This window comes from Saccopteryx leptura, chromosome 6 (assembly GCF_036850995.1).
Source record: "Saccopteryx leptura isolate mSacLep1 chromosome 6, mSacLep1_pri_phased_curated, whole genome shotgun sequence".
Classification (NCBI taxonomy): Eukaryota; Metazoa; Chordata; class Mammalia; order Chiroptera; family Emballonuridae; genus Saccopteryx; species Saccopteryx leptura.
In genome coordinates this window covers 192027983-192043221 of record NC_089508.1, presented here as the reverse complement: position 1 = coordinate 192043221, position 15239 = coordinate 192027983, and the positions used below count along the sequence as shown (strand labels likewise).

Below are 15239 nucleotides of genomic sequence, written 5' to 3'. Positions count from 1 at the left end.
CATGGCATTCAGTGTCTTCAGAGTTGTGTGGCTCTTTTTTTCCCCCCAGAGATAGACAGGAACGGAGAGATGAGAAGAATCAATCATTATTAGTTTTTCGTTGTGCTTTGGGACACCTTAGTTGTTCCTTCATTGCTTTCTCATGTGCCTGGGGGGGGGGGGGGAGAGCTACAGCAGAGCCAGTGATCCCTTGCTCGAGCCATCAGAGCTTGGGCTCAAGCTGGTGATTTTTTGCTCAAACCAGATGAGCCTGCGCTCAAGCTCGGGGTCTCGAACCTGGAACTTCCGCATCCCAGTCCGACGCTGTATCCATCGCGCCACCGCCTGGTCAGGCATCCTCTTCTTAACTCCAAGTCTCTCTTCCTTGCCTCCCTTTGTTTTTATTTTCTTGCTCACCATTAGGGGGCGGCCGCAGACAGCACATCCGCGGCTCTCCCCGAGCCACCGCCCACGCATGCGCGCCTCAGCTGCGGGGAGGCGGCCAGGGGCGGTAGGGGCGGGCCCTAGGCGCGCAGGCGCGGCGCGGGCATTGTGACGTCAGGCCGGGCGGCGGTCCGGGAGCGGGTGGTGTCTCCCGGAGGCGCTTCCCACGGCGTGACGCGCGGACTCCCCTCCCCGCGGCCCGCCCTCCCGCCGGCCTGGCCGCCGCCTCCCTCGCTCCCTCAGCGCGCCGAGCGCGGGCCAGCGACCGGGGCGGAGGCCAGGGGCTGACGCGGGGCCTATCCGGGAGCGAGCGAGCGGGCTTCGGGGCGGCGGGCGGCTCGGGTCCGCGGCCGGGCGCGGCGGGCGGGCGGCGGGCGCGGGTCTATATGGCGGCGGCTCTGTCGGGCCTGGCTGTCCGGCTCTCGCGCTCGGCCGCTGCGCGCTCCTATGGGGTCTTCTGCAAGGGGCTGACCCGCACGCTGCTCATCTTCTTCGACCTGGCCTGGCGGCTGCGCATCAACTTCCCCTACCTCTACATCGTGGCTTCCATGATGCTCAACGTCCGCCTGCAGGTGGGTGGGCCGCGCCCGCCAGTCCCTCGGCCCCTCGGCCCCGACCCTCCCCTCCCCACCCCACCCCACCCCGCGCGGGGCGACCCGGAGGCTGGCACGAGCTGCCCCGCGGGATGCCGAGTGTTTGCCGGGCGCCGCGCGTTTCTCCTGCAGCCCCACGGGAGAAAAACCCCGCTGGGGTTATTGTTATCCCGGTTCTGCAGACAAGGCCCGGGGTGGGTGGAGGGAGCAGCTGGCTCTGGCTGCGGACCTGCTGCTGGGGCGCCAGTCCGCGGAGAGACGGGGGGTGGGCGCTGGGCGAGGCCGCCGGCCCCGGGCTGGAAAGCCCCCCACCCTCCCCCCCGGGCCTGCAGAGGAAATTTTTCCCAGAAGATTAACAAATGGGGATGGGGGCTGGGGGCTGGGGGATGGCCTTATGGTCAGCTTTTCGAGTTCCCAAACTTGACGAAGCTTCGAAAAAGATTATCCTTGGAATTTCACAATGGGTTAATGAATGTTAGCTAATATTCTGACAGCTGTAGCTTATTTATCCTGGCTGCGTTTGAAGTGGGGTGGGGGCGAGGATGCGGGGAAATGAGGTGGATGGAAGAGGTAGAGACGCAAAAGGTTAAGAGGCCAGAAACAAGTCAGATGTGAAATAGTAGACACACACCCACCCAGCGCCCTGGAAATCACCTTTGTTATAAATGACTTGACATTTCGCCATCCCTTGGATTACAGATGCCTTTTTCTAGAGGAATGGCAAGTCGTTAGGTTGAGAATTACTCCTTTCCCAGTGTGTTATGCATGACCAAGTGCCAACCCCCCCCCCCTTGGATTCCATTGACCTATCTTGGAGTGTCCACTGGGTTGCTGGGTGCAGGCTCTGTGATGGAAGGGGGACAGGACCCTGTCCTGTTGGAGTTTACAGTCCAACAGTACCTGACTGCTCCTCGATGTGCAAAATGAGGACACCTGAGCAGCAGGACCAGGCAGTGTTGAGACCGGGTGGTGGTTCTTCTATTCCTACTAGTTTGGTTGTATCAGAATGGAATGGTCCCTGTGCCTCCCTGGACATTCAGATTTTCGGTGCCTGTCACTGGTGCTGGCAGGCCACATAAAACTTGAAACCAGCTGTTGGTCAGAATTGTATTAAGGTGAAGTGAGATGGACCTGCCTCTCTGTTTCAGGGTCCAGTTTGAGCTACATACAGTACTTTTCTATGAGCAAGGGCTGGTGGTAACAGACTAGAAGAGAAAATTCAAATACTTTTCCTTCAGGTGTTACGAATGAGTCAAGTGCGCTGATTGTGGGAACCAGGGAACCAGAAAGCCTCTGCTGTAGGCGGTTGCCACTAGCCAACTGTTACTGGTCAGATCGAGTGATTTCTAAGAGAAATTGGAAATCCAGGTTTTTACTTTTTTTTTTTTTAAGATTTTATTTATTCATTTTAGAGAGAGTAGAGAGAGAAAGAAGGGGGGAGGAACAGGAAGCATCACTCTCATATGTGCCTTGACTAGGCAAGCCCAGGGTTTCGAACTGGAGACCTCAGCATTCCAGGTCAACGCTTTATCCACTGCACCACCACAGGTCAGGCCAGGTTTTTACTTTTTTTATTTTTATTTATTTTTTGTGGCAGAGACAGAGAGAGTCAGAGAGAGAGGGACAGATAGGGACAGACAGACAGGAAGGGAGAGAGATGAGAAACATCAATTCTTCATTGCGACTCCTTAGTTGTTCATTGATTGATTTCTCATATGTGCCTTCACGGGGGGGGGGGGCTATAGCAGACCGAGTGACCCCTTGCTCCAGCCAGCGACCTTGTGCTCAAGCTGGTGAGCCTTGCTTAAGGCAGATGAGCCCGCGCTCAAGCTGGCGACCTCGGGGTCTTGAACCTGGGTCTTCCACATCCCAGTTTGACGCTCTATCCACTGCGCCACCGCCTGGTCAGGCGGAAATCCAGGTTTTTAGATATCAAGTTAACAGATTTTTGACTTCTGGAAACAACAAGGTTGCGGGTTTGATCCCTGGCCATGGCAGGCATGGAAAGCAACCAATGAATACACGACTAAGTGGAACAAATGAATGCTTTCCTTCTTTCTCCCTTCTCTCTCCTTTCCTCTCTGTATCTCCCAGTAAATTAAAAAAAAAAAATTAAGCCCTGGCCAGATAGCTTGGTTGGTTGAAGCATCGTCCTGAAGCTCAGAGGTTGCTGGTTCGATTCCCTGGTCAGGACACATACAGGAGCAGCTCAATGAACCTCTCTCTCCCTGCCTTTCTCAATAAACAAAAACAAACAGGTTAAATCTGACCCCCAAGCTCTCAGGTTTGAAACTGTTGTTCTAGAGTTATAGAAATAATTTGTGATCATTTATAAAATTGCATGAATGACTGTAAAAGAAAACTTCGTGTACGTAATGTTGAAAATGAGTGTTGTACCTTTCTCATATGTCCACTTATGTTTATGACAACCCCCCGAGTCCAGGCTACCATAATCACTCACCTGGACGATTGCACTAGACTCCCATCTGTTTTCCACCACACGAAAGGTCACATCACTCTGCACAGAATAACAAAAACAGAGCTTCCCATTGCACACAGAATGCAGTTCACATGTTTTACCCTGTAGACTGGACTTCTGTTCATCTTTCTAGACTCTTACCCAGCTTGTTTCTTGCTTACTATTTTTTGTTTCTTATCTACTGTCTGCATGCTCCAAACCCCTTCCTGCTCCTGGACATTTGCATATGCATTCCCCCCACCGCCCACCCACCTTGAATGCTTGTTCTTCCCTGGCTTTTTGAAGGCTGGTGCATTCTTCCACCTCAGTTCTCATCTTGGAGAGGACCTCTGTGATCACCATATCTGTGTCATCTTTCTTGCACTTGCTCTCTTCATTGCAGGAGTGCTGAAGGCTGTTTCAGATGCAACAAGGAATAAAGAATTCCACATCTCCCATTGTTTGTAGGGCAGTGAGGTGATCTCTGCAAAGGTTATTCAAATACAAATTTCATAACTAGGAATCTGCACTGTAACAGTTGAGGTTAAGTGCATTCTGAAGGAGGGAAATTGGCTCTGGAACAGTGGCGTAGGCAGTCAGGAGAGCTAGGTGACCCAGTCCCCAAAGCCTGTCATAGATGACTTGGTGCCACGTACTAGTCCAGGTGCAGGACAGCTTTGGGGACTCCTGTGAGCTGAATGCTCTAGTAGGGGTTGAATGTGGGCCTTTGTAGTCTGGTCAAGGGTGAGTGTGGGGGGGGGGCAGACGGGAAGGGGTCACCAAGGACCTGGAGGAAGAGCTGAGAATGGTGTGGGGACTTGGGGCTTGATCAGGTGCAGCAGCCGCCATTTTACAGAATGAGGGGGACAGGGTGGAAATGGCGTGTCTCTTTTTTACTGTAATATGTACATCTGCTACTACAAATCCCCCTGAAGGTTTAGAGTTTCTGTTCATTTGTGGAAAATCACTAAGGTACCCAATTTCTTTTTTCATCAATTCGTCATTGCAGCACCTTAGTTGTTCATTGATTGCTTTCTCATATGTGCCTTGACTGGGGGGCTACAGCAGACCGAGTGACCCCTTGCTCAAGCCAGTGACCTTGGGCCCAAGCTGGTGAGCCTAGCTCAAACCAGATGAGCCCGCACTCAAGCCAACCACCTTGGGGTCTCGAACCTGGGTCCTCCGCACCCCAGTCTGATGCTCTATCCACTGCGCCACTGCCTGGTCAAGCAAGATACCCGATTTGAGGGTTTAATTATTCTGGCCTCTGGTAAAGGGGGTTGCAGCAGAAAATAGAATCTGAGTAAAGGAGGCGGCCCCAGCTCTGCGCCTCCCATTTACTTAAAACACTGTATCCACCCTCTTCATTGCAGGAGGCTGGCGTCTGTGCCGAGTGTAACAAGGAATAAAGGACTCCATTTCCCCCTTGTTTACTTAGAACCCCAAATCATTTGTAGGGCAGCAAGGCGCTTTAAGGAAGTTGATATCTCTTTAATGTGTCAGATAGTTAAATGGGAAAAGAGATGCAAAGGGTTTTGTGAACTGAAAAGGGTGCGATTTTAAAACACTTTTTAAGTGAATCTTAATCTTGAGGCTTTAGCATCCTACTTATTTACAGAATCTGAAATACACGACAGTAAAAAAAAAATGATGAGAATCCATACCAACTACGAAATGCAGTAGGAGAGAGGTAGAAGATTGTACTGAGAATCTGTTGTGAGTTAACAAGTCTTGCCTGTATACCGTGGGAAGAATCAAGTGTCCTCGCCCCAGCTCACCCAGATTCTTGTGACTATTACAGGAGGAGGACTAAAAAGAACAGTTGGAAAAAAGAAGGCTCTGTGCAGGTTGATGGTAGCTGTCAAACTGAGTTGTCAAGTGTCCTTGCCTTCCTGTAATGTCACCGTCAACCACATGGCCCTGGGCGGGCCAGGCCTGAGAGGACCTTCCTTGGGCTGCTCCCTGTCCTTGTTCTGTGTTTAACTGCTCTTTCGTAGTCCTCTTTTTCCAAGTGACATCCTAAGTTCGTAGCTCCATGTTTCAGCGTTTCCATATCACTTGAAAACTGCATTCATTCATTTCAGTCAGGTGAAAAGGGCAGGAGGGCAGGTGGGGGGTAGGGAAGCTGGTTTCCTACCGAATAGTCAGATTGGGCCTCATTGATGAGATGAATTTGAGCAGAACCTTGAAGGCAGTGGGGGCTTTAGCCTCAGAGATGTCTGGGTTGGAAGAGGATGTCACTTTGCACAAAGAAGGCCCTAGAGGCCAGCCTCGTGTGTCCCGGGGCTGGAGGAAGCTGGTCACTGAGGAAGAAGGTGGTGGGAGAGTCAGACTGAAGTCTAGGGGAGGCTCATGCAGGCACTGGATGGAAGGGCTTTGGCGTTGACTCCGATGAACCGATCTTATCTAGGACTGAACAGCTTCAGGAGGGAGCCTGGCTGTGTGTCTGAAATGATCTGTGGACAAGGACCTGTTTCTTCCCCTCCATAGACTGGCTAGCTTACAGACAGACACTTATTTTTCAGTTCTGGAGACAGAAGTCCAAGAGCAAGGTGGTAGCAGAGTCAAGGTTTCCTGAGGGCCCTTGGTTCCCAGCTGGCACCTTCTTGTGTCCAAAGGTGGTAGAAGGGCCTGGTATTTCTGTGGGGTTTCTTTTGCTTTTATTATTTTTTTGTCTTTCTGAAGTGAGAAGCGGGGAGGCAGTCAGACAGACTCAATCATGCCCACCAGGGGGTGATACTCTGCCCATCTGGAGCGTTGCTCCGCTGCAATCAGAACCATTCTAGCCCCTTAGGCGGAGGCCATGGAGCCTTGGCTGCGGGAGGGGAACAGAGAGAGAAGAAGGAGAGGAGGAAGAGTGGAGAAGCAGATAGGCGCTTCTCCTGTGTGCCCTGACTGGGAATTGAACCTGGGACTTCCACACGCTGGGCTGACACTCTACCACTGAGCCAACCAGTGAGGACTCTTACATTTTTTAAAATTGACTTTAGAGAGATGAAGTGAGAGAGAGAGAAAAACATAGATTTGTGGTTCCACTTATTTACATATTTATTGGTTGATTCTTGTATGTGTCCTGATCAGGGGTTGAACCTACAACCTGGGCATATTGGGACAGTGCTAGAATCAACTGAGCTACCCAGCCAGGGCTTCTGTGGTGTCTTTAATAAGGACACTAATTTCATGCATGAGGGCTCTACCCTCCTGATGTAAGCACCTCCCAGAGGCCTCACCTAACACTATCATCTTTGGGGGTTGGGGTCTCAGCATATGAATTTTGGGGAGAACACAAACATTTAGACCATAGCATCTCTTGATAGCTAAAAATGAATTCCTTTCACATGCAAAAGAGTGAAGGTGGACCCCAACCTCACACAATATATAAAAACTAATTCCAAATGGGTCAGAAACCTAAACTTGAGAACAAAACTCTATATAAAACTCTTAGAGAAGAAACATAGGGGGAAATCATGATAATTGAATTTGGCAGTGATTTCTTGCCAGAAGCACAGACAACAAAGAAAAAGTCAATAGATTATAGACTTCATCAAAATGAAAAATGTTTGTGCATCCAGGGGCGCTATCAAGAGAGTGAAGACAACTCAGAATGGGAGGAAGTATTTGCAAATCATGTATCTGATAAGGACTAATATCTACAACATAGAAAGAACTCTTACAGCTCAACAATGATTAAAAATAACCTAATCTGAAAGTTGGCAAAGGACTTGAGAAGACATTTCTCCTGGGTAAGATTGGTTCATCAGCTCTCCAAAGGAGCTGTACACATAGCTCGGTCGGTTTCAGGTGTCACCCTGGAACACCAAGGTTGCAGGTTTGATCCTGGATCGGGGCACATAGGGAAGCAGCCAATCAGTGCACAACTAAATAGACCAACAGATGAATGCTCCCCCCCTTCCTTTCCCTTCCTCTCTTTGTCTTTCTAAAATCAGTCAATTAAAAAAAAAGATATACAAATGGCCAGTAAACCAATGAAAAGACGGCCACTTCCATGTTACCATCCAGTGATCACCTCTCTGACCTCTTTACAGGACCCCTCAGCAGTATTTTGTCATTCATCCCCTAAAATACTCTTTTTTTTACAGAGACAGAGAGTCAGAGAGTGGGATAGATAGGGACAGACAGACAGGAACGAGCCCTGGCCGGTTGGCTCAGCGGTAGAGCGTCAGCCTAGCGTGCGGAGGACCCGGGTTCGATTCCCGGCCAGGGCACACAGGAGAAGCGCCCATTTGCTTCTCCACCCCTCCACCGCACTTTCCTCTCTGTCTCTCTCTTCCCCTCCCGCAGCCAAGGCTCCATTGGAGCAAAGATGGCCCGGGCGCTGGGGATGGCTCTGTGGCCTCTGCCCCAGGCGCTAGAGTGGCTCTGGTCACAATATGGCGACGCCCAGGATGGGCAGAGCATCGCCCCCTGGTGGGCAGAGCGTCGCCCCCTGGTGGGCGTGCCGGGTGGATCCCGGTCGGGCGCATGCGGGAGTCTGTCTGACTGTCTCTCCCTGTTTCCAGCTTCAGAAAAATGAAAAAAAAAAAAAAGACAGGAACGGAGAGATGAGAACCATCAATCATCAGTTTTTTGTTGCAACGCCTTAGTTGTTCATTGATTGCTTTCTCATATGTGCCTTGACCGCGGGCCTTCAGCAGGCCGAGTAACCCCTTGCTCGAGCCAGCGACCTTGGGTCCAAGCTGGTGAGCTTTTGCTTAAACCAGATGAGCCCGTGCTCAAGCTGGCGACCTCGGGGTCTCGAACCTGGGTCCTCCGCATCCCAGTCCGACGCTCTATCCACTGCGCCACCGCCTGGTCAGGCTAAAATACTCTTGATGATGATGATGACTGCAGTTTTTTAGATGCCAACGGGATGCTAGTCAGAAAAGATGCTAGGTGTTTTCACACATTTAATCCTCAGCATTTTGAGGAGAGACAATTCCCCAAAGTCTCCAGCTAGGACACAGCTGGCCCTCCCTTCAGATGTGTGAGCAAATGCACCTTCGGCACCCAGGTGACAGAAGTAGGAAATGGGTGGTGGCCAGTGAGAGCTGCACAACTGGCTCTTGAAGGGCAGGTATGATGGGGACACACTAAGTGATTTGTAGCATGAACCCAGCACCTGGTGGTGTTTTCCTGTGGTCATGATTCAGCTTATAGTACATAGGACTGAGTCCTTCCGGCTTCTCCCCTAAGCTGGGTAGCAGTTTGAGGAATTAGTTTCAGCCTCTTTCTTGGTCTGATCATTTTAGTCACGAACACAGGGTGTGAAGGTGTATAATCATGTCTAAAAGCTGGAGGAGGCCAGCACAGTCTTCCAGCAGGTTTGTGAGCCATCAGAAGGCAGGACTCTGCTCCAAGCCCATTGTCATTGACCTGGCTGGGCAGCCCCTGCTCGTGTGGCTGTGTCTCCTCCCAGTCTCCTTTGGGAACAGTCTTACCAGCTGGTTTTCCGAAGCATCGAGGCCAGGATATTTTTAGTTTACAGAGCAGTGGTATCCAGACCATCAAGTCCTTGAGGCCATTAATAGCTCAGGTTAGGGAAGGTAAGGTGACAACAGTCCAACAGGGTTGCACCTGCCTAATTGGGTCAGGCCTATTGTCATGCAGCAGGTCAGCTGCCTCTAGTAGGCGGGGCTTTTTGTGGACGGTGACTTGTCATGTCTACACTGAGGATCCTGGACACACCCAGACCATCCTGTTTTCTGTGCATAGCACCCCCTCTGGCCTCTGTGGTTCCATTTTTCAACCTTTGCCATATTTGGGGGGAAAGAGGGGACTAGTTCAGGAATCTACTCCCAGTTCTGCACTCTACTTTTCCTGAATCAGACTGTCTTGAACTTCAAAATAGACTCCTTCCTTCATTCCAGTAGTCTCAGTTTTAACTGAATTTACTGAAGAACTAGAAGATCTTTAGTAAGAAGTTCTATCATCATTAAATACATGATTACTTTATTGGTTCCATAAATAGTGCCTTATACAAAATATTTTAGCACAATTCTGGGAATACTTTACCTTTCCGAACAGTATTAAGTCCTTGTACGAGGACAGAATGAAAGTGGTTAGGAACTAATTTTCCTGAGAGTTGCCCATATTCAATGAACTGTTTTCCTTCAGAATTCTTTTTAAGCCTGTTTTAATATGTATTAAAAGTATATTTGGGAATGCTTCCATTTCAGGAAAATGTTCATTCTTAGTACATTTCAAATTAACAAAATAAAGGTCCTGGCCCTGGCCGGTTGGCTCAGCGGTAGAGCGTGGGCCTGGCGTGCGGGGGACCCGGGTTCGATTCCCGGCCAGGGCACATAGGAGAAGCGCCCATTTGCTTCTCCACCCCCCCCCCCTCCTTCCTCTCTGTCTCTCTCTTCCCCTCCTGCAGCCAAGGCTCCATTGGAGCAAAGATGGCCCGGTGCTGGGGATGGCTCCTTGGCCTCTGCCCCAGGCGCTAAAGTGGCTATGGTCGCGGCAGAGCGATGCCCCGGAGGGGCAGAGCATCGCCCCCTGGTGGGCAGAGTGTCGCCCCATGGTGGGCGTGCCGGGTGGATCCCGGTCGGGCGCATGTGGGAGTCTGTCTGACTGTCTCTCTCTGTTTCCAGCTTCAGAAAAATACAAAAAAAAAAAAAAAGGTCTTGCATAGTGTGGTTTGGGAAGTTAATTTGAGAGAGGGAGAGAGACTGTCAGGAGAAGTTAATTATATATTTGACCTGGTGTACTTTGTAAGTATTGTTTTGAATTGTAGCCAGAATTCACTCTTATGAGAATTGCACCTCCTAAAAGTTCTCATCACAAGAAAAAGAAATTGTGACTATGTGTGGCAATGTATGTTGACTTGTGATCAAGGTATTGAATTTTGTATACCTGAAACTAATATAATGTAATGACACTTATATTTCAGTTAAAAGAGATTGTGCCTTACGTTTGTATGCTGCTTTGTATTCAGATGTATTTTCCAGTTGTAATGTAGAGTGATGGTCCCACTCCTAACAAAAAGTTTTGAGCACACTCCGCAAATACATATCTATACTTATTTATAAACTAAATATCTTGCTGTACCAGAACACGATATATGTTATAAAACGTAGGAAAAGTTAAAAGGGGGATGAGATAGAAATGGACTAAGCAGAGATGCACTGATCTTTTCTCTCCTGCTCCATTTAACGACTGCTAGGGTAGAGGGCTGACTGTGTAGTTTTTCGAGGTTTACTTGGAGCTAACTAAGCTGTTTGTGCAGGAAACACAGCGAATCCCCTCTTTTTGAAGCACTCAGTGCAGTTGACGTCTTCCTCCCTGGTGAGTCCTTCGCCTCCAGTCTTTTTTCTTTTTTTTGTATTTTTCCGAAGCTGGAAATGGGGAGAGACAGTCAGACAGACTCCCGCATGCGCCCGACCGGGATCCACCCGGCACGCCTACAAGGGGGTGACGCTCTGCCCACCAGTGGGCGATGCTCTGCCGCTCCGGGTCGTCGCTCTGTCGTGACCATAGCCACTCTAGCACCTGGGGCAGAGGCCAAGGAGCCATCCCTAGCGCCCAGGCCATCTTTGCTCCAATGGAGCCTTGGCTGCGGGAGGGGAAGAGAGAGACAGAGAGGAAGGAGAGGGGGAGGGGTGGAGAAGCAGATGGGCGCTTCTCCTGTGTGCCCTGGCCAGGAATTGAACCCGGGACCTCTGCACGCCAGGCCGACGCTCTACCACTGAGCCAACCGGCCAGGGCCGCCTCCAATCTTTAGGTCTCGGAGATCCTGGCCTTGGGCTCCCAGATGTGTCTGTGTTCTCACCACACATCATAGCCAGGTCATCACTGTATCTGTCTCCCAAAGCTAGCCACTTCTGACCCTAACATCTCTTGAGATGAATGAAGTCTTTATTATCCCAGCTGCTTGCGTGAGTCCCGCAGCCAAGCTCTGTGTGTCCCGACCTGAACTCCTCCCTATTTTCAGTGAATGACACCTTCACTAGCCAGGCTTGAAAGTCAGAAGACATGTATGGGTCGTCTCACCCTCTTCTACATCTGATCAGTCACTACCTTTATTAAAAGATATATATTTTCTCCTGTTTGTGCTCATAGCCTTAGTCATCTTTTTTCCTGCAGTATTGGAATAAATAGCCTCCTAATCGGCCTGATGTGATTCTTTTCAAGTCTGTCCACCACACAGCAGCTGGAGTAATTCATCTGGAATGCAGCCTAGCAGCATCTCCTGCTGGAGATGCCTGTGTCTCTCCATCCATGGCAGAAGGAAGGCCAGGCTTCTGATGCCAGGTTGTGCTGGATCAGCCCCTGATTGGCTGCTGGTCCTCAGCCTTTGGGCCTTCGACTCCGGCCCCCAGTGAGACTTGTCTGCTTTGTTTTCTTCCCAGAGTGCAGAGACCGTGAGGGAGGCCTTCACACTTGTTAGGAAATAGCTCTGTGTGGGACTCTCCCAGACCTTTCACCGTAACACTTGAATCTGATTCTCTTTTCCAGGTTCACATTGAGATCCATTGAAGACCTTCCACCGACTGACCCAGGTGTGTCCTCGGCTCACCGCATCAGAGGACACAGCATGAGAGACAGAAGAGGGACTCTTGGCCTCGGCCTCGCAAAAGCGCAGGGAGAGGACTTGGACAAGCTGCTCTGGAGCCTTCGAACACAGGAGAGCCCTCGCCCGTCAGGTGCCCCTTCCTGGGTGATTGAGGCTGCGGTTGATGTACATAGGAATTCACAAGATGAGATGTTATCACTGGAAATGAAACGTGATCTGAGTGACCCCAACCTCTTGCTTCACAACGGCATCGAAGTGCTTTTATATTTGAAAGAATCAGTAAGAAGAAATTCCACTTCCACAGTGGCTCAGAGCAAGACTGTGGATCTGTTCTTTGCTCCTGTGTTCGAGTGTTCTGCTGGGGTGTCCTCTGGTGTCGAGGAGGCCCTGGTGAGGGACTGGGCGGGCGGAGGGCCCAGAGCCACTGACGGCTGCAGAGGACAGTGCCGCAGAGGAGAGCCTTGGGGGTCAGGGCTGCCGTGCCACCAGAAGCGGTCAGAAGTGGGAGTTCCGGAGGATGAACCAAGCGCTTGTCTTGAGGCGAGAAGCGCTGTGGTGGAACCGTCTCTCCTGCATTCTGTCCCGTCCACACTGCTGCCCGTGTGGCCCGAAGCATTCCTGAGTGATAAAACAGTGTGTGTTTCCCTTGGCCGTTCAGAACCCATGCTCTCAGAGCAAACAGCAGAATACAGGAAAGCGCCTCCAAGTGTGAAAAGTACCTCAAATCATCTGCAGATAATGCTGGGAATTCTGACTGTACAAGCTTTTAAAATAGCAACGCCATTATGCCATAGTTAAGGTACAAGTCGAACAATAAACATAGTGAAATTAATTTTAAAAGTTGTCTTAGAATGGTTTCTTCCCATTGAGTCTAATGCAAACAGTGCAACCATGAAGTTCCTGCTTTGGCTTGTTTGTCCAGACAGACTTCAAGCAGAAGTTCTGCTGGTTGATGCAGAAGGAAGTTTTTGAGCATGTTTTAAATCGTGCTTGAAAGCCATTCAGGATTGGGAGACCATTTCCAGGAGCACGTGAATATGTCCTACATAAATATGAGATTAGACCATAAAGATTTAACATGAAATCCTTTATATACCTTCAGTACCCAGTGACTGCCCCGGACACTGTCTCTCCAGGTTGTCTGATCACCTAGCGGAAGTGAGTATTGGTAAATGTCCGTCCGCTGCACTTGCTGTACGCCCTGCGGAGTCGATGGTGACCTGTTACCATTTCTGCATTTTGTAGAATACTTGTGGTCTGCAGCAAAATTTGATTTCTTTCCTCACTTCCTTTTCCTTCCGCCCAAAATGCAATTTTAATGGAGGCCCTGCGGTGAAAGTTGCAATATTTAAACTTACCTTTAGAACAAACCTTTCTCAAACGGAGAAGCCCCGCAGTATTTCGTGAAGCAGAAGTGAGCGTGAGACTTCGTCACAGCGAGCCACCTCCTGGAGGCGCCCTGTAGAAAGCTTCCAGTTCCTAGGGGTTGAGATTATCTCTTAGACTAAGGTTTTTCTGAGGTAACTCCCTTTTTTTTTTTTCTTTTCATTTGCTGATAACTTTGGTAAAGGTCACTTAAGAGTGTAACTTGTTAAAAACAAAGCAAGACAGCCATTTTTGGGGGGGATGATGGATCGCATACATTGGTTTATTCTGTGTGTTAGATTACTGTGCCCTGTGCTATTTTGGTGTTTTGGGAAAATGGAAAAGAAAACCTGTTCTTTAGCATAATAAAGGTCTTATTTTATGTGTACGGCCTTGGTGCACCTTGTCTCTTTATTAACGTTGCGTTCCCACTGCGACCGCATCTCAGCATCCTCGGCGTCGGCTGTCGATTGGGAGACTGGAAACGGGCGTGATGCACAAAAATGTCAAGCTGGGTCGGACTCGGCTCCCGCCTTCCTCCTGGGATGTGACTGCGAAACCCTGCGTTGTGCCATCCTCCTCCTGGTGCTGCTTGGAAGTCCCGCAGTGGGAAGCCGCGCGGGAGAGACGGCCAGCCAGGCTGAAAGGACAGCATCTTGATCGAGTGACTGAAGCCCCAGTTAGTGGACAGACTCTCCGTTGGGGGTCCCTGGTGGACTGGGATTGTGAAATGAGGTGAGGGTACATTTCAGTGTTTCAAGTAGAAACGGGTTTCTTGTCCAGGCTTCCTCCCCCCGCAGCCTCCACCCCTCACTTCACCCCCTTTTTTGTTTTAAACCAGTGGTTCTCAACCTTTCTAATGCCGTGACCCCGCAATACAGTTCCTCATGTTGTGGTGACCCCAAACCAAAAAATAATTTTGGTGGCTACTTCATAACTGTAATTTTGCTACAGTTATGATTCGGAATGTAAATACCTGATACGCGTTATGTATTTTCCGATGGCTTTAGGCGACCCCTGTGTTTTGGTCGTTCGACCCCCGCCGGGGTCACGACCCACAGGTTGAGAACCGCTGTTTTAAACTAAGCCTGTTTCTTGGGGAGAGAACTTTCTATGACTCATGAACAGTTTTATTTCCTTTGTTTTATAAATTGCAAGTAGATACACTTTTTAACTCATGGCAGAGAAAAAAAACAGGACTCTCTTTGAGCTGCGAGGGTGTGTGACCAGGTGTGAGGTCATCTTTAGAGCGCACACCTGGTCCTCTAGGGGTCCTCAAGTCCTACGCTCTCCTCTAGAAAACACACCAGTTATTCTGGGGAGTGAAAGCGGGCATTGCCACACTTGTGCTCTGGTTGTATTCTGAGCAGCTCTTTACAGTTTAGTTTAAAAATTCTTTTGGTACGTAACAAGATAAGGAATTTGATTAGGTGAGCTGTGCCTTGCCAAGGTACTCCCAGCGAGGAATTCTCCAATAAGCTTTTTTTTTTTTTTTTACAGAGACAGTAGGAGAGAGGGATAGACAGGGACAGACAGGAACGGAGAGATGAGAAGCATCAATCATTAGTTTTTCGTTGCGCATTGCGACACCTTAGTTCATTGATTGCTTTCTCATATGTGCCTTGACTGGGGGGCTACAGCAGACCGAGTAACTCCTTGCTTGCGCCAGCGACCTTGGGTCCAAGCTGGTGAGTTTTGCTCAAACCGGATGAGCCTGCACTCAAACTGGTGACCTCGGGGTCTCGAACATGGGTCATTCTGCATCCTAGTCCGACGCTGTATCCACTGTGCCACTGCCTAGTCAGGCTCCAATAAACCTTTTAATACCTTTTTTTTTTTTAAGGCAGTGGATTTAACCCTCCCCCTGTCGACCTACCAAGGGTTC

The 15239-nt window shown here is 49.9% G+C and overlaps 1 protein-coding gene across 2 annotated transcripts; it reads left to right on the top strand.

Moving 5' to 3' along the window:
* Positions 1-619: 619 nt before the first annotated feature.
* Positions 620-13742, top strand: LOC136376647 (small integral membrane protein 10-like protein 3). 2 transcript variants are annotated; one of them, XM_066342850.1, is made up of 2 exons: positions 620-995; positions 11932-12058. In XM_066342850.1, the coding sequence occupies exons 1-2, from the start codon at positions 810-812 to the stop codon at positions 11950-11952; spliced, it is 207 nt and encodes a 68-aa protein (XP_066198947.1). In that variant the 5' UTR covers positions 620-809; the 3' UTR covers positions 11953-12058. The 2 variants fall into 2 exon arrangements, with proteins under 2 accessions (XP_066198947.1, XP_066198946.1); XM_066342849.1 differs by having other exon boundaries at positions 858-995; positions 11932-13742.
* Positions 13743-15239: the final 1497 nt, after the last annotated feature.